This window comes from Cnephaeus nilssonii (genome assembly GCF_951640355.1).
Source record: "Cnephaeus nilssonii genome assembly, chromosome: 10".
Lineage (NCBI taxonomy): Eukaryota > Metazoa > Chordata > Mammalia > Chiroptera > Vespertilionidae > Cnephaeus > Cnephaeus nilssonii.
Window position 1 is genome coordinate 43378798 of NC_137081.1, and position 22517 is coordinate 43401314.

General features: G+C 43.9%; 1 protein-coding gene across 5 annotated transcripts in view; it reads left to right on the forward strand.

Annotated features, from left to right (window-relative positions):
• Positions 1-22517, forward strand: part of CHN1 (chimerin 1) — a 162978-nt gene that overhangs the window by 139402 nt on the left and 1059 nt on the right. For all 5 annotated transcript variants that reach the window (XM_079782394.1, XM_079782398.1, XM_079782395.1 and 2 more), the window contains 4 exons: positions 8771-8944; positions 9713-9790; positions 15195-15332; positions 21442-21547. In XM_079782394.1, coding sequence (XP_079638520.1) covers positions 8771-8944; positions 9713-9790; positions 15195-15332; positions 21442-21547 — 496 coding nt within the window. The remainder of the gene's footprint in view (positions 1-8770; positions 8945-9712; positions 9791-15194; positions 15333-21441; positions 21548-22517) is intronic.

Below are 22517 nucleotides of genomic sequence, written 5' to 3' on the forward strand. Positions count from 1 at the left end.
AAATGTATTTATTGCTTCAAATATGCAAGCATTTAACTTCTAGGCTGAAGAAGGGAAGTGGAAGTAATGTTGTTTATTTTAATTACTATTCTGATTGACTATACCTAAAAAAATTATGTTTGTCCTTGTAAGCCAGCAAGAAACTCATTGGACTTGCTTAAAACTTTTATGTAGCCCCTTTTAATCAAAGGTAGTATTTTCACAAATATCCCAAAGAACAAGGTATCTGCCTTAGTTTTGCTTATGGGATTTCTAATGTAAATTAGAAATAGGTTATCCCACTTCTCCTACATGCAAGGTGGATGGGGGTTGACAACTAAGAAATGTTTAAAAATAGAGCTTTTACTTGCAGTTATTTAAAATATGAACAGTCATGTAAAAGAATGAATAATTATCTTTACTTTCAAAACACATTAACATTACCCCTTAATGCTATCAATAGAATATAAATAATAGCAGCTATTTATTTCAAAAAAGTATATTTCTGTGCTTTCTAGATAAAGGATACATTACATTTTTAGGGTAATCAAGCCCAAGAAAATTTGAGTAGCCTAAAGTTAGCAGTCTAAGTAATACCAGTAGTTTATTAATAAAGGACAGAATAAAATGTGATTTGAATTTCTTATTCTTCCTTTCATGTGTTTATTCTATGCTTATTAACTTGAATAATTGGGAGGGGAAATGTGGTTTAATTGTAATATAAAAATAACCCACCAAACCAAGAGATGCGGCAAATGAAATGATCTTTTATGGACTTTTTTTTTTTTTCATTTATAGTGAAGATCTTCCCTGGGAGAAATAGAACTATATAAGAGTTATATGACTTTAATAAATAAGTATGAAAACCAAATAAAGTCTTAATGGCAACCTGAAAATTGATATACTGCTGGTCCTTGAAGCAGCAATTTTCAGAGCAAGCTCATAGCTAGTATATGGCACTGTGAACTTCAGGGTATAAAGATGCTTTGCTTTAATGACTTTACCCTATCCCTTCGTCTTCTGAAGGACTTCTTATCCAATCCTGCCAAAAATGTGGCCTTTGACATTTATTTATAAAATTTAGCACAATATATTGTTTCCATGGTTTAATTTTACTCAAGTGGAAGAAAGAATATCAGTTTTAAAACATTTTCCTCGCACTAGGTGGTTTGGCTCAGTGGATAAGTCATCAGCCTGCGGACTGAAGGGTCCCGGGTTCGATTCCAGTCAAGTGCATATGCCTGGTTGCAGGCTTGGTCCCTAGTGGGGAGCGTGCAGGAGGCAGCCAATCAATGATTCTCTCTCATCATTGATGTTTCTATCTCTCTCTCTCCCTTCCTCTCTGAATCAATAAAAAATATATATATTTTAAAAACTTTCCAACTTTCCTCTCCCCTAAGTCTAAGCTTAGTCATCAGTTTATCCAGTTTTCACCCAGGCACAAATTATTGGGCCATTAGAGAAAAATTATGTGGGCACTAGAAAAGCCCACAACCCATAAATGCCAACAAGCACCGACAAAGACTAATCCCAAGAAAAGCTTGCTCTTCCTCGCCAAAGCCCTGCGAAAAGGGCAGCCCGTCCAGACAGAAATCTTAGGATTCTGATGTTTAAAATGGGAGATAACTTCAAACATTCAAAGGGGAAAATATCAGATCATTAATGCCACAGGCTGGGAATCAGGAAGCCAGCGTTGAAATCTCAGTTCTACGGCTTTGTGGCTGAGTAACTTTTATTGTCTTTCTTAAATGACGTTGGGTTAGGTTGTTACATACAGCCCTTTCCTACTGGATCTGTGGCTTCTGTGTATATACTTAAACAGTATGAGGCACATCAACATAATTATTAGATTTGGAAGCTTTGCTGACTTTTATACCTTGAAAATACTATGTAAGAGTTTTTCCATTTCTGGACAAGATGAATAAATATGTTTCATTTTGTTCCTTACAATAATAATAACAAAATCCCCTAAGCAAGATATACACAGCAACTATCAGAAGACTCTGAGGGTTGAGAAAAGAAGGAAGACTGACTAGGGATCTCCGGACTCAAGGAACCCGGCAGTGAGTTGCCTCCTGGTGTTTAGGGTTTGGTTTTGGTTTTTAACCTCCTATGTATTCCAGCCGGGGCACTAGAGAAACCCCTAACCCATAATTGCCAACAGACACCAACAAAAAGTAATCCCAAGGAAAGCCTACTCATCCTAGCCTAAGCCCTGGGAAAAGCATAGTTCAGTGGGACAGAAATCTTTTAGTCGCACCTACCGTTCTCCAGGTGAATACCATGAAAAAGCCACATTGCTGCCCCTCCCCATTGGATGTGCAGCAGCAGTCTGCGTAGAACCCTGTTTTCTACCCCACCCTGCAATAGCAAGGGTGCGTTTCTTTCCTGTGTGTCTGTGAGTGGAGCCCTGTCTTCCATCACTATATTGCAGGAAGAAAGTGGTACCCCTCCTTGATCGAGCTTGTGGGTGGACCCTGGCTTTCATCCCCACCCACTTCTACAGTAGAAGCAGTACCCTCTTAGCCCAAGTCTGTGGGCAGAGCCCTGCCTTCATCCCTCACCTGCTTTAATGAGATGACTGAGAACATAATCAAAACTCTGTCCACTGTGCCCACCCTGCAGTTCCACACAGCATAGCACTCCTCAGCCAGGTTTGTGGGCAAACGCCAACTTCCATGCCCTCCCTGCAGTAAGTAGGAGGTGGTGGCCCTCCCTCTTCCCCAGAATGTGGGGTAGAGTCCTGCCATTTGGGTGGCATATAAGTGGGTAGGCAAAATAACACTGCAAAAGCATTACAAAGGCTTTGTAACCTAGGTTGACTTTTGAACCATGGCCTATCAAAGTAACCCAGAATGTAGGCCAGACTGTACACTCTAAATCTAAACAGTTTACCTGCCTGCTAATCTTGAAGATTTCAATAGGAACCAAAGTCTTGTAACACTAAAAAAATCCAGAATATAGTTCAAAATTATACTTTATACCACGAACCAGGTAAATCTCAACTCAGATGGGGGGAAAAAAAAAAAAGACAGTTAACAGACACCGATTTTGAGATGGCATAGATGTTGGAATTGTCAGACAAGGAAAACAGCTATCACAAAAATGTTCCAACAAGCAATTAAAAACACCCTTGAAACAAATGAAAAAAATAGAAAATATAAAGTAAATAAAATTATAAAACATAACTAAATGGAAATTTTAGAACTGAAAAGTCATTAAACTCATGAACGGACTCAGTAGCAGAGTGGGGATGACAGAGGAAAGAATCAATGAACTTGTAGATCAATAGAAATTATCCAATTCAAACGAGAGAAAATAGATCTTACAAAGTGAACTGAGACCTATGAGACAATAACAGAAGATTTAACTTGTGTGTTGGAGTCCCAGAAGAGGACAAAGAGTCAGAAAAAATATTTGAAAATTAGTGGCTGAAAACTCTCCAAATTTGCTAAGAGCAGCTAGAGAAAAATGATGTACTTACATGGAGATACTTTTATGTAAATGAAATGTACTAAGAACAGTGTAGATGAGGAAGAACTAAAACCCCAAACATCCAGGTCCTTTTTAGGACCTGGTATTCATATCTACAAACAGAAAGGGCCTAGAGTTCAACTTAACTTCTGACCATAAGCTGGTTATGACAATGCCATATAACAATCTGAGATACCCCATGTGAGAAGCTTCTCAAAATGTTTCAGAAATAGTTACAGTAAATACTTATAATTTACTTACATGTAAGCACTTTATATGTATTAACCTAATAGATAAAAATTGATCTAATAATGGATAAATACTATTATTCCCATTTTATATACCTGCTACACAGAAAAGTTAGGTAACTCATTCAAAATTGCACAGCTGATAGATTCTAGATCTAACTCTTAAGTTTCAGAAGTTATACAAAATATTAAAATGTTCAGGGGAAACAGGTCTTTTAAACGGTCATTTTGCCATTGATTTGCCTTATATTGAATCAGAACTCTTATCCATAGATATAAAGAGGAATTTGGAATTTCAATCATGTATTCATTTGGACGTTATTTAACTATACAGAATGGTGTTGCATCATTTCTTCAGATAGTACAGATTGAACTCTTTGCTCTAGAAGCCTTTACGTATTCAAAGAAGAAGCTGTTCTTTAGCAATGTTCATGTCTGGGCACTGTTACCACTGGCCGTGCCGTCTCCAGTGCTGCCCACTTGCACACATGTGCACACTCAGCTTCCCGCTGCATCTCGCCTGTCTTTGCACGTGGAAGTGCTCAGTAAATATGAATTCCTCCCATAGTCACCACAGACCTTAGGTTCTTATTTGTCGGCAGTATCTATATATTTAATGAAAGAAAATTTCATTGTAAGTTTTGGCTAATTTTCCTTGTCTGTTCATGGTTACTACTATATATAACTAGATTGCAGCATTACTAAAAGTCATATTAATCATCTGATCACCAGCATTTGTCAAACATTTTATAATATGCAAAGCACCTGAATGCATTGGTTTATTAATTCTCATAACAATTCCGTGAGGTCAATGTTATGCTCCCCTTTCTGCCAGAACAGCAAGCAAAACTAAAGCGTGTTCAAGGACCATAGACAGTTGTCACGGCATTGTATAAATATCAGTGTTTTTATTAAGACCTGGTTATAAACAATATATACCCCACTTTGTTCAGATTTACACGATGTCAGCATCAGGTTTTCATTAACTTAAAAACAAATGGATTATGTTTTGAAAGCATAAAAATGACTTTTATTTCAAACTAGAGGCCGCCCTCACAATCCGGAACCCCTTGGGGGATGTCGACTGCTGATTTCTGCCCTGTCCCCACAGGCCAGGCCGAGGGACCCCACCAGTGCACGAATCTATGCACCAGGCCTCTAGTATCCATATAAGATCTTTGGTTAATCTCTTCCTCCCCTCCCCACTCCCTCCTTCCCTCAGATTCATCAGTCTGTTCTATGTTTCCATGCTTGTGTGTTGAGCGTCTGCCCCCTGGTGGTCAGTGCGCATCACAGCTACCGGTCAAATGGTCACTTAGGCTTTTATATATATAGACTAGAGGCCCAGTGCATGATTCAATCATGCACGTGTAGGCTGTCTGTCCGCTGGTCGGGACCCGGTGTGGCCGGCAGCTCCAAAGTCCCTGGGCCCCTAGGGCGAGGTGGGGCGGGGGCATGGTCCTCCTGCGGCCAGAGCCCAAGCCAGGGTCTTGCCTTCGCCTCCCACCCAGGAAGGCTGGGGCCGCCGCCGCCTCCTCTGCGGACACCGGGACACCAGGACACCGCCGCGCGCTCCTGCGGCCCAACTGCAGCCAGACTCCTCCCCCGGGAGCCGCGCCGCCCACCCACCCGCGCCGCCTCCAAACCTCCAAAACGCCGGCTCGCTGCCCCAGAGGCCCGTCTGTGCTGCAGCACAGCCATGGCGCTGGCAATGCGAGCTCAGCGTCCTGCCGGCCCAATCACCACCCCAGCCACCCCGAGTCCCGCCCCCTGTGTCTCCTGCTGGCCCAATCGTGGGCGTAGCGGAGTGATGGTAATTTGCATATTACCATTTTATTAGGTATGATTATTCAGCTATGGTGTATCACTCTTCAGTCTAATTTAATAACATATTCATTTTCCTCTCTATTCTTCCTGTTTAAAATAAATATTAACTAGAAAATATTTGGGTTCTAGCATCTTAGAAGTTACAATCCAGTAAAACTACAGAGCAAAGAAATAATTTCAGTAGAGTCAATATAGTGTAGTGTTATAATCACAGACTCTAGAATCATCATAGGCTTGAATCTCAGCTCCCTACAGAGTAAACACATGACCTTAGGTGAATTACTTAACACCCATGTGCTCAGTTTTGTCAGGTTTATAAAATGATAAGAATAATAGTATCCATTTCATAGAGTTTTGTGAGTTTAAATGGAATCCTACCTAATAAAAAGTTAATATGCAAATTGACCGTACCATCAACACCCCCAAAGCCACGCCCACAAGCCAATCAGAGCAAGTATGCAAATTAACCCAATCAAGATGGCTACAGCCACAGAGAGCAAGGTTTCCCAGGTAACAGAGCAAGCCAAGCTTTCCGCAAGCTGTTGCAGGCCTAAGCCTCCACTCAAGCTACAAAGTTTCAATTATAGAAGGTAAACAAATTCAAACAGAAATGGTGGCAGAACGGAGCTTGAGAGAGTAAGCCAGGGTTGCCAGCGGGAACAGGGGAAGCAAAGCTTTCCACACACCCTGTCCGGGCCCAGCCTCCGCTTAAGGCTACAAAGTTTCAATTACAGAAGGTGAATTAACTGCCACAGAAGTGGCTGCCGGCGGCGGAGGGAGCATCAGGCTTGGCTCCGCTCCAGGCTACAAAGTTTTAATTGTAGAAGGAAAATAAATTCCAGATACCAGGGCCTCCGCTTGGGTTGCCAGGGGGCGTGGCCGGCCTGCAAACCACCACAGGCCCCTCGCTCAGGCCGCCCCATGCCCCAAGGGAACCCCCACCCTGATCTGGGACACCCTTCAGGGCAAACCAGCTGGCCCCCACTCCTGCACCAGGCCTCTATCCTATCTAACAAAAGAGTAATATGCAGATTGACCATCACTCCAACACACAATATGTCTGCCCCCATGTGGTCAAAGATCCTGCCCCCATGTGGACACAAGATGGCCAGCAGGAGAGGGCAGTTGGGAGGCACCCGGCCTGCAAGGGAGGGCAGTTGTGAGGGACGAGGCCTGCAAGGGAGGGCAGTTGCAAGGGACCAGGCTTGCAAGGGAGGGCAGTTGGAGGTAATCAACCCTGCAGGAGAGGGCAGTTAGGGGTGACCAGGCCGGCAGAGGAGGGAAGTTGGGGGCAAACAGGCTGGCAGGGGAGCAGTTAAGCATCAACCAGGCTGGCAGCGGAGTGGTTAGGGGGTGATCAGGCTGGCAGGCAGAAGCGGTTAGGGGCAATCAGGAAGGCAGGCAGGCAAGCAGTTGGGAGCCAGCAGTCCTGGATTGTGAGAGGGATGTCCGACTGCCTGTTTAGGACAGGCAGTCGGACATCCCTCCAGGGTCCCAGATTGGAGAGGGTACAGGCTGGGCTGAGGGACAACCCCCCTCCGTGCACGAATTTCGTGCACCGGGCTTCTAGTAATAAATATAAAGCACTTGGAATAGTGTTTGGCATTAGTAAGCTAGAGATGATAATAGTAATCCTCTCTAATAAAATGGTAATATGCAAATTAACCATCACTCCGCTACACAAGCCATGCCCACCAGCCAAGCCACGCCCACCATCCAATCAGAGTGAGTATGCAAATTAACCCCAATCCAAGATGGCTACAGCCACAGAGAGCAAGGTTTTCCAGGTAACAGAGTAAGCCAAGCTTTCCATAGCCGTTGCAGGCCTAAGCCTCCACTCAAGCTACAAAGTTTCAATTATAGAAGGTAAACAATTCTAACAAATGGCGGCAGAATGGAGCTTGAGAGAGCAGGCCAGGGTTGCTGGCGGCAACAGGGGGGAAGCAAAGCTTTCCGCACACCCTGGCCGGGCTCACGCGCTTAAGGCTACAAAGTTTCAATTGTAGAAGGTGAATTAACTGCCACAGAAATGGCTGCCGGAGCCCCAGGCTTGGCTCCGCTCCAGGCTACAAAGTTTCAATTGTAGAAGGAAAATAAATTCCAGATACCAGGGCCTCTGCTTGGGTTGCCAGGGGGTGTGGCCGGCCTGCAAACCACCACAGGCCCCTCACTCAGGCTGCCCCACACCCCAAGGAAACCCTCACCCTTATCTGTGACACCCTTCAGGGCAAACCAGCTGGCCCCCACCCATGCACCAGGCCTCTATATCTAATAAAAGAGTAATATACAGATTGATCATCACTGCAACACACAATATAGCTGCCCCCATGTGGTCAAAGATCCTGCCCCCATGTGGACACAAGATGGCCACCACAAGATGGCCAGCAGGAGAGGGCAGTTGGGAGGTACCCGGCCTGCAAGGGAGGGCAGTTGTGAGGGACCAGGCCTGCAAAGGAGGGCAGTTGGAGGCGATCAACCCTGCAGGAGAGGGCAGTTAGGGGTGACCAGGCTGGCAGAGGAGGGAAGTTGGGGGCAAACAGGCTGGGAGGGGAGCAGTTAAGCATCAACCAGGCTGGCAGCAGAGTGGTTAGGGGGTGATCAGGCTGGCAGGCAGAAGCGGTTAGGGGCAATCAGGAAGGCAGGCAGGCAAGCAGTTGGGAGCCAGCAGTCCTGGATTGTGAGAGGGATGTCCGACTGCCCGTTTAGGCCCGATCCCACCAGGATCGGGCCTAAACGGGCAGTTGGACATCCCTCCAGGAGTCCCAGATTGGAGAGGGTACAGGCTGGGCTGAGGGACAACCCCCCGCCGTGCACGAATTTCGTGCACCGGGCTTCTAGTAAATAATAACTCCCTATTTTTAGATATTAAAATGCAGTTATATTCCACATTAAGTATATTTTTATGTAACTTGAAATAAATGGATAAAATTTTAGTTGGCTAATTGGCATAATATTACATTTTATAGATATTTAATTAAACACTTACTCATTTGGTTTGGGTTGGGTTGGTATTCTCCTGAGATCATAATAGCAAATAAATGATAAAGCCTGAGCTAGAAGTTTGGTCTTCTGACTTAAAATTCAAAAAGTTTTGTAAGAGAAGAGATGGGAAAAATAGGGTCTGCTGGGAGCTAGTTCCCTTTTAAACCTAATTCAAGCTGGAATGTCTTTTGCTAAAATGTTCAGAATGCTCAAAACTCTAAAACAATAATGAATTTTTTCTTTCTTCATTCTTTTTTTAGATTGTGGTTTGAATGTTCATAAGCAGTGTTCCAAGATGGTCCCAAATGACTGTAAGCCAGACTTGAAACATGTCAAGAAGGTGTATAGCTGTGACCTCACAACACTTGTGAAAGCCCACATCACCAAGCGGCCGATGGTGGTGGACATGTGCATCAGGGAAATTGAATCTAGAGGTGAGGCGCTTCCCGTGTGGTTCAGAGCGATTGTAATTCACCAGGGGTGCGAGTCCTAAGGCTATTTTGGGTGCCTCATTGCACAACCCCGTTGTCTTCTGAAGTTTAGGGGAAATGATTTCAGATGGCAAATGATCTGAAAGTCTGAGAGGAGTTACTCTAACAAATAATTAAACAGTTTCATTTCAAGATACATTTAGGTACATTTAACCAGTTATAGGAAATATGCCTAAAAGTCTATTTATGGATGATGTTTCCATAAATGTCTAAAAGTTGACATGTAGATACCAATTCATTGTTCCGTCTTTTGGTGTGTTTTTTTCCTTGGGTCTGAGAAGCAAAGGTGTAATGCTCTATTAAAACTATCCCAGGCCAAAAACCAGAGCTGCACCCTAATTATTCTTTCTCACTTGGGAAAAATTGCTATGGGCCTATTAATATAGTTTATCTTAGTCTTCTGTTATGTAAAAGAATTTATGGTATAATTAGGGTGAGGAATTATTTCCCTTAAGACTTCACATCTTTGATCTAATTAGACAGAGTGATGAGCCAGATTACAAATATCCAGGTGGCAGCAGGTCAGAGCTAAAGAACTGTCAGTGAAATGGTTTTATTTCAGGAGAAAAAGGTGAAGAGGTTTCTAAACATGTATATTTATCATTCTCTCTGACACATTACTTCCTCGGCCTGAAGTATGGCAAGAAGTTAAAATTTGAAGAAAAGGCATGATTTTAAAGAAACTGATGATCTCCTTTGCTTTATTCACAGGTCTTAACTCTGAAGGACTGTACCGAGTGTCAGGATTTAGTGATCTCATTGAAGATGTCAAGATGGCTTTTGACAGAGGTATGTTCTTCAGCCTGTTCATTAACTCAGGGCAATAACACTCTTTGCCAAAAACGCACAATACCTTACGTTATTCTTTGCATTATTTTTCTGAACCATTGATGCTTGTTATATCAAATAAAAAGACTTAGCTTTTGATTTTTAAAATTATTTTTCTCGGTTGTATTAAACTCTTACATTTCATGGTGGGGAAAAAAGCATAAAACTTAGCTACATTACCTGTATTTCAATATCCAAGGCTGGTTCTAAGTTCACTAAAATATATGCCAAGCAATTTAATTTACCAAAAAACATGGGGACAATGGGAGAGGGCATCTAAGTGATTGCAGATCTCAGATTTCCCAGTCTGAGTGGCCCTTCTAACTGCCTCCCTGCATCCTCATCACCAGCTCTGACTGAGGGAGACCCAGGTCCTGACCCTTGTGTGGGGACAAGAAGCTCTGAGTAGCAGAGCGAGCCACCTTCTGGCATAGGACCCACCCCGCTGTGGGAGGAGGAGCCCAGCCAAGGAAGAGCTCAGTCGCCTATTGTCTTTAACATTTACATTTAGATTTGTTCCTGAGGGTCTCCATTTTGTCTTTAAGTACTGGAATAAGGTGCTACCAAAGAAGACCTGTCACCATGAATGCAGGGAGTGAAGCAGAAAGAGCCTCTGTCCTGTGCAAGAACATATTTCTAGTCCCATTGCCCTCCGCTCCCATCACACAGCTCTTACAGCCCACACAGGCAGAAGACAAAAATAAATTTAAGTATTATTGCCCATCTGACATGAGGAAATCTAGGCCAGCCCAACAGTTTGATAAAGTCAAAGATGATAAAACGAAGTAACAGTATGCGAAATCCACATAAGCATCAAGAAGAGTCCCGAATCAGTGCCCAATTGAAGGTTAAAGAGGCTTTTTTTTCCCTCTAGAAGGTAGCATGTCCATCCCCAGCCACTGGCCAGGGTTCTCCAACTCACACTGACAAAGAAACTGAATGTTTCCTCTGGGCCCAGAAAGCAAATGAATCGCAGCAGTTTTCTCTCATTAAAAATACAAGACAGCCTTTTTGTGCTCTGAAAACACCGACAACGGATTTGGAAAAGCTTGAAGAGCTCCCCTTGGCTCCGTATTGCCACACCCGCGACCACCCAGCTGAGCACTTTGGGAGGCTTACAGCCCTGAAATAACGAGTTCCGCGGGGAAAGGGCAGGATCCATAGAATGCTAGGATGAACTCATTCAGTTCTAAGTAAAAAGGCAGAATTTGGAAAATCTCCCCTCACTTAGGAGATGGTCACTGAATGGAGCACGAATTACGCTGAGGTCAGCACATGCCATTGTAGCCTTGCCATGCGTTATCTCCCAGTGGAACAGCAAGTATCTCTGTGCCCAGGACAGGGAGAGGTCCGTGGGAAGGTCAGAGCCAACAAAAACCCTGAGCCTTCCTCCAGGGAGACCCCCGCAGGAGAGCCCCTGTCTGAAGAGTCAAGGGCTGACAGTGATAAAGCGGCCAGGGACAGTCTGTGCTGCTGCGTCCACGCCCTAGAATGTAGTGTCTAGAAATCACATTACAGAATGCATTTATATTACTTTAAATAGATGTAAGAGAATATAGAGATGCTTTTCAAAAAGCAGGTTTTAAAGGAACCAGTTTGAGAATAGTATGCATAGTGAGTCCCAGAGTATTAATATTTTAGGCTCCTAGCTTTTTAAAATCTACTTTCCCATGATTCATTAATTCAAAAACACTTAAGTAACAGCTACTGTGTGCCAGGCACCACGTTCTTTACTTTAGATACAGCAGTTAACTATGTACACTTGGTCCTTGCATTCGTGGCGGGCTCACATCCTACCTAATAATTCCTACCTAATAATAGACAAATATGCAAATTGACCATACCTCCGACACGCCCACAAGCCACGCCCACCATCCAATCAGAGCGAGCATGCAAATTAACCCAAACCAAGATGGCTACAGCCACAGAGAGCAAGGTTTCCTAGGTAACAGAGGAAGCCAAGCTTTCCGCCTGCCCTTGCCAGGCCTAAGCCTCCACTCAAGCTACAAAGTTTCAATTATAGAAGGTAAACAAATTCAAACAAATGGCGGCAGAATGGAGCTTGAGAGAGCAGGCCAGGGTTGCCTCCGGCAACAGGGGAAGCAAAGCTTTCCGCACACCCTGGCCGGGCCCACCCGCTTAAGGCAACAAAGTTTCAATTATAACCCCAATAGAAATGGCTGCCGGCCTCAGAGGGAGCCCCAGGCTTGGCTCCGCTCCAGGCTACAAAGTTTCAGTTGTAGAAGGAAAATAAATTCCAGATACCAGGGCCTCTGCTTGGGTTGCCAGGGGGCGTGGCCGGCCTGCAAACCACCACAGGCCCCTTGCTCAGGCCGCCCTATGCCCCAAGGGAACCCCCACCTGATCCGGGACACCCTTCAGGGCAAACCAACTGGCCCCCACCCCTGTACCAGGCCTTTATCCTATCTAATAAAAAAGTAATATACAGATTGATCATCACTGCAACACACAATATAGCTGACCCCATGTGGTCAAAGATCCTGCCATGTGGACACAAGATGGCCACTACAAGATGGCCAGCAGGAGAGGGCAGTTGGGAGGCACCCAGCCTGCAAGGGAGGGCAGTTGAGAAGGACCAGGCCTGCAAGGGAGGGCAGTTGGAGGTGATCAACCCTGCAGGAGAGGGCAGTTAGGGGTGACCAGGCTGGCAGAGGAGGGAAGTTGGGGGCAAACAGGCTGGCAGCAGAGTGGTTAGGGGGTGATCAGGCTGGCAGGCAGAAGCGGTTAGGGGCAATCAGGAAGGCAGGCAGGCAAGCAGTTGGGAGCCAGCAGTCCTGGATTGTGAGAGGGATGTCCCATATTGGAGAGGGTACAGGCTGGGCTGAGGGACAACCCCCCTCCATGCACGAATTTCATGCACCGGGCCTCTAGTTAAATAATAATCACACAATGGCTATTGATTTTTATTTTAATAGACGCCATAAAGGAAAATATTAATAACTGGGGAATTAATCTAGTCTGTTAGGGTTAGGGGGATGCTGGAGACCAGAACAGGCTTTCCCAAAGAAGAAATGTTTATGCTCACGTTGAAAGGATGGGTAGGCGCTGGCTGTATGTTGATTGGGTAGCAAAGAAACAGGCTGTGTGAAGGCCCTGACAGCATCGGAGTCTGTGCAAAGGCCCTGAGGCTGACCTGTCAAGGCACTGAAAGGTGCTGTGGCTTAGAGAGGAGTAAGTGAAAGGAGAGTGGACTGAGACGCAATGAACACAGTATTTTCCCATAGAAAGAATTGTCTGAATGGTAGAAGATTCTCAGACCAACCTCCACATTCTGGTCAACACTATCAGGTAGCTGAACCTTAGAAATTGTGACTTCACTTTCCAAACCAAAAATGGTACTGTAGCCAATAATGACGGAGGATATTTGAAATCTGGATTCTCATAGAAAAATACAGAAGAAAAGGAAACTATTTTTCTGAGTAAAAATTGACAGAGTCATTTTTCTACATTCCCATTGTGCTCGCATCCCTTTCTGCAGATCCTTAGGCCCAGCACCTACATGCTTCCCCCGGCCGCCCCGTGAAGCATTCATGGCGGGCTCACTTTAAATAATTGCCTTCCTTCCAGGAGGCAGTCTATCCCGATTTGTACTGCCCCTGCATTTTATTCCATCCCAAGTGTGAGAGATGGACACTGGTGATCTCATTGACACTCATGTGAGTGTCAAACAGGCCAAGGTATTTGCATTTTAAAAGAGGCTGCTTTAAAAATAAATAAATAGCCTTTAGAGTAGTTTTAGGTTCACCAAAAAAATGGAGCAGAGATTTCCCATGTAATCCCTCCTCTCATGCTCTGGCCCAAGATGTTAATATTCCCCTATTAACATCTTGCATTAGTACAATATATTTATTAGTTTGTGCACCAATATTGACACATTAACTAGAGTCAATAGTTTATATCAGGGTTCACTGTTTACATTGCACAGTTCTGTGGGTTTTGACAGATGTGTGAAGTCATGTATCTACCATCCCGGTATCACACAGAACGTTCACTCTCATAAAAACCCCTGTGCTGTACACTTCATCCCTCCCTCCTGCCCGAGCCCCTGCACCCACTGATCTTACCATAGTTTTGCCTTTCCCAGAATGTGCTGTAGTTGGGCCCACAGTGGACATAGCCTTTCCAGACTGACTTCTTTTACTTTCTTACTGTATTTAAAATTCCTCTGTGTCTTTCTTGGCTCAAGAGCTCATTTCTTTTCATAGCTGGAAAGTATTCCATTGTCTGGGTGTACCTCAATTTATTCACCTATTAAAAAGACATCTTGGTTGCTTGCAGTTTTTTGACAATTGTGAGTAAAGCTGCTATAAATGTGTCAGGGTTTTGGGTGGACGCAGGTTGTCCGCTCCTTTGGGTAAAAAGCAAGGAGCACCGTTGCTGGATTCGGTGGTAAGAGTATGTTTAGCTTAGCAAGAAACTGCCTGTCCTCCACAGTGACTGTTCCCTTTTGCATTGTCCTCAGCAGTGACGGAGAGTTCCTGTCACTCCACATCCTTGCGGGCCTTGGGCGTTATCAGGGTTCTAAATTGTAGCCGTCCTGATAGGTGTATGGTGAAGAGGCTGCTGTGTAATCCATAGAAATCTCTCATAAACCAAACAGAGCAAAGAAATCCGGCATAGGCTCTAGCTCAGAGTGGATGCAAATTAAATCTTTAGTAGATGAAAATTCAGGTGTTTTAACCAAGTAAAGTACTAAACGCCAGGGGACTGGGGGAGGCCGCCCTGAAGGAAGGTAGCTTTGCTTGGGAGTTGAGGGGCCCAGCACCTCTAAAAGTCCCTCCACTTTGTAATGCCTTCTGTTCTTGTTGTTTCAACACTTTATGGTTCTGTTTTGTTTTGTTTGTTTTACTCTCTTCTCACCATCTCCTTTACCCCTCGGACTCAGGCAAGCTCCAAACTTCTGTGTGGGAGCCTGGGGTGGTACGAAAGCACAAAGACTAGAGACCTTTGGTGCTAGGGGTCTTTTGTAAGTTAAGAGTGCCTCTGTTGTCACTTTCCACATTCTCTGTGTTTATTTTAAAAAGAAAAGCAGCAATCCCATATTAGTCCCCTGGGAATTCTCAAGCAGCCATGAAATTAAAAAATATATTTCTTTTGACCCGAGTTCTCTTCTGATTTTCACTTCATAAGTAACATGGAAAAATAACTTTAGAATAGAAAACTCAAAAAATAGATTTTGCTTTTCACAGAGTATTGATCATTTCTATAACCTAGCACACTGAAGCTGATGTTAAAAATGGGAGCATTGCTCATCTTTAAAAACTGTACACAGAAATACGTCATTTATAAAAACAGTGCTGTGGATCCAAATATTTACTTTTCTTTCTTTTAACATCCTTCAAAGATGGAGAGAAAGCAGATATTTCTGTGAACGTATATGAAGATATCAACATCATCACTGGTGCGCTGAAACTCTACTTCAGGGACTTACCGATTCCACTCATCACGTATGATGCCTACCCCAAGTTCATAGAGTCCGCCAGTAAGTATGCAGGCGCGCACCCCAACACCCTGACAGCCTGCCTCTCCTGGGTCACCCCTCCTCCCGGGGTTCTCTGCTGGGTATCTTGAATGTATTTCATTAAATATCCTCCTCACCCTCTCTGTGGTTATATATATGCTCACAAGAATTTGAACTGTTCTCCAACACGAGTGACTTGTAACGTCTACCACCAGAAGCTTCCTGGTAACGGGCTAGCTAACGCTCATTCTCCGAAGGAAGGCTTCTACCAGTGCCCCTGAGATACGGACCGTACTTTGTAAAATAAAATAAAAATAACTGGAAAAATAAAACTAAAAAAACAAGATCAACTACTTTGTTGTTAGGTTCAGCGAGCATAAAAATTACCGTCAGATTTCAATAAAAGTTTCTAAATTCTCACTCCCAGTTCCCATGTTCACTCTGTGATGGGCCATTAGAAGTGTGTAAGCTGGCACTGGTCCACAGATCCCACTTTAAGGAGCACTGGTTAATGTAAGAAGTTGTTTTTTAAGTTCTCGTTAAGATGAAAATGAGGAAAAGCAAAGGCTCATTTGCGAAATTCTGTTTATAGTACAAAAAAAAAATCATACCTATAATTCATGCTCCATTTTTTTTTAAGGGAATTCTGAACAGATTTTAACTGTCGGCATTACCATGTTTTAAGAAAAGATAGGCTATTTCTGTCGTTTGCTTGTCTCTCTTAAAAGCCACATGTCTTGATCTTTAAATATAACTTCCTTGGTAACACTGATTTGCTCTTTAAGTTTGAGATTTCATGAAGCACAAACTTTACTTGTTTTAATTTTTAGTTTCCCCTTCAGAGCATTTGTTGAGAATTCTTGTGGTTTGTGGAGCCTTCATTTCTTGCGGGTCAGCTCAGCTCTCATGTAGAGAACAGCCATGAGAATTGCCCTGATTTTTACAGATTTTCTGAGCCTGAAAGGCCCTAGATCTCTCCCGTAGGAATTTAACTCTTCTCATTTGGGGCTGGATTTATTGCTGAGGTTCTTGTTTCGTGGGGCAGGCGTTGCTTCCCATCAAGATTGGTCAGATTGGCATTGATGTGGAAAACACTGGACACACACCTCCCAAAGGGGTGCTCAGTCACCCCAGTTTGCTGTGATGCCCAGGACCACGCTGGGGGCTCAACTAGATGGTGTTCCTGTCCCCGTGTTGCTTGGGACAAAACTACAACTTGGCTTCTGAGCCTGACCCACGGCAGCCAATTAGCAGAGAACAATGCAGTGATGGAAACCCAGATTCCGAACGCTGCACACTGCCTCAGCTACTTGGAAGAAAAAGCCAAGCCTCGCTTACTGGATTTCAAGGCCTTGAGCCCTGCACTCCCAAATACCTCACCTTCTTTCCCCACACCCACCCTGGTGGCTCAGGAAAATCTCCCTCTTTATGCTTCCAAACCATTCGTCATTGTTCTGGGACTTGTGTCTGAAACAGACCTGTCCAAAAGCAGCAAGCCTCCGCTCACCCCCCAGAGAGCCCGCGAAAGCACAGCATAATAGACTTGCCAAAATCGACTATTTTCATGTGTGATATCTATGACAACAGAAACCCTAGCAGAGCACATACACACAACATAAATGTGTATTTTGCATGTTCGATGTTGATATAATTATTTGTGGAACATTGTGTCCTGTACCTGTCTTTTTTAGGAGTAGAACGTGTCATTCTTTAGACGCATAGATACAGCCATTCTCCTATCTGTATAGGCAGATATGGAAGATAAGAAAAACTCAGATTTATAGAGCAGTACTAGGTGCCAGGCATTATGCTCAATACTTTACATCCATGATATTTTATTTTATCTTTTAATTGATTTTAGAAATAGAAGTGGGAGAAAGAGAGAAACATCGATTTGTTGTTCCACTTATTCATGCATTCATTGGTTGACTCTTTTATGTGCCCTGACCGGAGATCAAACCCTCACCCTTGGTGTATTTGGGATGACACTCTAACCCACTGAGCTATCCAGCCAGGGCCTATGGTATTATTTTATAAAGAAGATGTTTTAGGATATAAGTAAACTGTCCAAGTCCTATCACTGGAAGAGGTGGCAATGGTGTTCAAACCCACATCTCTAACATCACAGCCCTCGCTCTCTCCGGTCTGCGTGCTGCCTGGGTCGCCTGATAGAGTAGGGGGCAGAGCCTTGCACAGGGGAGGAAGGCAGGCAGAGGACAGGAGCCCCTTCTGAAAGAAGGACATGGTTAGCTGACCTTTCCGGATGCACGTGCTCTTGGACTTTTTTTTTAATCTCTAGCCCCTAAAAATCCTTGGGCCATACTCTTTAGGTCTCGGGTATCTCTGGCATTTAGTAGCATCCCTTCCCAACAAAAAGTCATAGTTCATATTAAAGCTTCTTCCTGCAAAAGCTGTTTGAGCTCTGCTGTTGCAGCCTTCTGTGGAGAACTCCTGTTGGTTGAAAGCGGAAGGAAGTGGCTGCAGGAAATGATAAAGGCGGCAGAGGAGGCCAGGCATCCCACCGAAAGGCTTGACGCACAGCACAGTCCCCTGCATGCTCCCTTAGGAACCACCTGGAAGTCTTGGTCTCCCCAGCACTTTTTTGCTCACTTCCTCCCCCCACCAATTAAGCAATCTCTGCAGTACAGCAGGAAGGCCTGGAACAGGTGCTTCCCCGGGGCCGCTCCTCAGCCCAGCTTCCACACATGCGCACCGCTCGGCCAGCGCTGAGCCCTGGAGTACTGGACCTGGAACGCTTCCCCTGGCCAAGGGGTCCAAGAGCAATGTTCCCAGATCCTAGAGAAGCTGCATGACTCGGTGTGTAACCGGGAGTGACTCGGATAAACACAGGAACGAAGCCCAGGGTTCTGGTTCCCAAGCAGCGTGAACGTCCCGAAGAGGAGCCTGGGAGTTAGAGCCCGCTCTGCCCAGATTCCCCGCTTCTGCTCGGCTACGTTTATTCTTGTACTTGAGATTCTCTCTAAAGAATGTAACATTTAAAAAGAGCTTTTAACTAGATCTTGGTCCAGGTTCAGAGTGCTTATTTCCTGCCCCCCCCCCCCCCCCCCCCAGTGTTGTATTTCCAGATCCTTCCAGACCTCCCTCAAATGCCATCTCTCTCTCACCTGTCCCTCCGCCTCGGCCAACTTTCTCCTCTGTGTTCATGTCAGGCTCGCCTGGACGCCCGTCGGAGTGTCTTCCCTCCGGTCAGAGGTTACGCTCATTCTTGTCCTCCCTTCTGGACTGCAGCCCCTTCCAGGCAGGGCTCTTGCTCATGTTCATTTTCCCCCAGCGCCCGTGCAGCTCCTTGCTGACATAATAGATGCTCCGTGAATATTTGTTCAATGAGTAAACATAATTTTATAATTGAGAACCACAGAATCTTAGTTTTTACATACTCCAAGGAGTCATGTAACTAGACTTTCTTTTTTAAATACCCAGTAACCCCAGAATCATTTGTCCAGGCAGCCAGTCCACTGGTGACAGATTCCACAGTCTTAGAGCCCACGGTGCACACTCCCTCCCCTTGGCAGTGGTCCTGGTATCCCCCTCATCCATGTGCAAGCCTTCCATATATTCAAAGCAGGAATGGTGGTTATCACCTCTGAATGCATTTCATTTGTCTATCTCCCTCTTAAATTACGCTGTGATCTTCTTAGAGCTAAAGGTTTTCCTCAAAGTGGAAAAGAAAAGTGAATTCCAGAGTAAGTCTCTGTTAACTTGATATCAGTGTATTCAAGTGCATTTTGTCATAGGTTCCCAGGTTTCTAGCTCCAATCTGGACCTCTCCCTGAGCAGCAGGTTAATCCAAGGCAGCAGTTCATTTGCAGGTCTGAAAGGCATCTCAGATGTCTTCCTCTTCCCCACGAAGCCTCCTCCACCCAGATCTTTCCTATCTCAGTTAACGGTGGGTCCATCCTCCCCGTTACCTAAGCCCCAGACTTGGCTCATTCTTGATTTTCTCTCTCATGCATCCCTCATCAGTAACTCCTATGGACTCGACCTTTAAAATATTCCTGGAATCCAGCAATTTCTTATCACCTTCCCTGCTACCACCTGGTCTAAGCCAGTGTCACACCTCACCTGGATTTTTGCAGTTATTACTGGAATGACCTTTCTGCTTTTACTCTTGCCCCTCCCATCATCTGTTTCCCATGTGGCAGCCAGAGGGAGATACTATGAAAAAGGTATGTCAGGTCTTGACTTTCCCATTTCTCTCAGTAAATTCTAACCTTGCGAGGCTCATCCTCTCCTACCCTTTTTGCTCACTCTACTGTGGCCACACTTGGCTCCTCGCTTTTCCTCAAACATTACCAGCCTTCTCTCCCTCAGGATCTTTGCTTGACTGTTCCTCTGCCTGGAACCACCTTCCCCAGATCTATCTCTATGTGCTTCGTCCCCCCACTGCCTCGGGTCCATCCTGACCACACCATGTGTAATTACACACCCTCCTCCCCAGCACATCCAATGCCTTTTCCATAGCGCTTGCCTCCTTCTAATACAGTGTAAACTAAAAGATACATATGCTTATTTATTGTCAGTCACCCTCCCGTAGGGAGAGTGAGCTCTCCATGAACCGGGAATTGTGTTTGTTTCCATCCCACCAACACTGCCCTTAACTTCACACCATCTCAAGATTCTCCCTACATGGACTAAGTGTGGAAGTTAAAGGAAAACTAAACTACTCCTTTTTAAATTTTCAGAATAGTGTAGTTTCCAATTACTTAAAGGTTTCTATAGTAAATGGAATTTCTTCTCCTAATTTTAGAAATTAAGTGATTGAATTTCAGTATCTGGAATTGCTGTTATTAAGTGGCACTGTTTAAAGGCCTCAAGGTTCAGAGACCATGCATTATTTATCCTGGTAAATGTCAAATAATACATTCTTCATCCCTAAGAAATGAACCAGAAGCTCTGGGGAAGCTTCGGCAGAAATTGCGAAATGGCCAAAGTTTCTTTGAATTAAAAAGCTTCAGTCACTGTTTACATTCTGAAATTTATCAAATCTGCTCTGCCAACACTGAGAACCTTTCATGTCATTCCAGTTTTTACCCGACTCCAGCACATTTCCTCTGAGTTGGTTTATTTTATTAAATCTGAAAGCCTGGGATTCTTGTGTCCTGACGGTCAGGTTCTGGTCAGATGTGGCCTTCCAGCGTCTCACAGCTGCTGTTCTGGTTTGGGTCCCTTGGCAGTTGCCCTGAAACCAAACATTTAAAGGCACCCCATCTTTAATGACGTTTGGGTAGATGCGGGAAATGTGCTAAATGAGAGCACAGAATTCCAAAGATATCTCTTGCTTCTGATTCCGGAAATAATTATTGTAATGCGATCTGTAACCTCAAAGGAGTGTGCTGGTTTTTTGGCCAACACAGCAGAACTAAAACATGCACATGAAGATGTGCCCCTGCAAAGTTTACACCTTTTACACCTTTGAAAGAGTCCCATTTATTTGACGGACCCTGTTGTCACTCAGAACATGTGGCATTGCTTCAGAGTCTGCATGTGGCTTCTGAATCTTCTAAGTAGTAGAGTATCTTTGTGCTTTGAGGGCAGATTTAACTATTTTAGATAACACATAGTAATTTAAAACTAAATCTAATCAATAAAAGAAGTAAACATTAGATGATATATTTCTTGGTTGAAAAAGAAAAAAGCTTAAATATTAACAGGGGATGCAGGGGCAAAGGGATGCAATAGCTTCTATACTGTTGCTTTCTGAAAGGGGGTTTTCAAAATATTTTGAACAATGCAGCATTCCTTAAATATGTTTGTAATGTTCTGAGATGACCTCACTTGGGTGTGTAAGTTATTATTTGTATGTAGATATGTGTCTGAATTTTCCATAGTTACATCCTATATATCCAATGGCCAGTTTTCATAGTTACCAGACTCAAGACTTTCAAGTGAAAAAACTGGGTGGTCTCCCCAAAAGTCCAAGTAAATGGTATTGTCACATTGAAACTAAGCCTTTGGAAATCTGAGGCTTGAACCTTAAAAATACTTTCCAAGGCAAGGATCTGTGAGAAAGCATTTCTTACCAGTTTTAAAACAGAATAGGATGAAATGAACCACTTATACCAGTTGTCTATTAACGTTTCCTTCATATTCATTCAACTCGCTCCTTTAGAAATCATGGATCCTGATGAGCAATTAGAGACCCTTCATGAGGCACTGAAACTGCTGCCGCCCGCTCACTGCGAGACCCTCCGGTACCTCATGGCGCATCTGAAGAGGCAAGTCAGACTGCAATGCTTAACTTGTGCTGCATCCACATTTTAAGAATGAAATGAAACCAAATGTGCAAGAAAGGACAAATGATCCATTGAATGAATAAACACAAGCTCTGTTGTCTTGTGTGAAATTGCACAAGTTAAGAAGGAATGCTAAAAATATTCTGCACTACAAAGCTGAACACACACTTGATTCTAACAGGAATGTATTTACGGTTGCACTAGGTGTTGGCAAATATGTTAGAAATACTAGTATCCTGCCAAGGACATGCATTCATTTCTATGGAAAGGGAAAGGTTGTAGCTGTAGAGACACTAGCATTAGCATAATAAAGAGCAAAGCAACCCACAAGAAGGATCATTCTTCTTTCTCTAAAACAGGCACTTCAGACTTGGTGCTGGGATTGTAGATTATTGGATTGATGTTGCCAGCACTAAATATTGCTGTAAAAAAAACGATGGAGTAAAGTAAGGGGTAAAGGAGGAATGGAAAATGAAATATTTTGTTACTCTGGTTTAATGTGTTACAGTGATTGATGATGATGGAGCTTTATTTCCCTGCTCAGTCACCGTCAATCTCTACCAGTTGAAGCAATGTTTTCAAAATTATATGACCAGGATTTAGTGGTTTTAGGGTTTTGAAATATAAGACCAATCAGCAACACAAAAGATAGCAGAACTTGACATCTATGTTGTATGCCTTTAGGCATGAGTTATCCAGAAATGAATACTTAATTCATGCTGCTTTTAATATTTACACGTTTCTCCTCTTTAAAAGCACCATGAGTTAAAACTTTGATGTCATTTGCTTACAGCTTCACTTGTAAATTCAAGTTTGCTTCATACATGGATGCAGTTAAGTACTCCACACAGAAGAAATAACTCTCACATTGTAGTCTCGGTGCCTTCAGTGTAGCAGTAAAAAATATAAACACTCACTCTCTCTGACAAGGTTGCTTATGCTGAGCCATCTC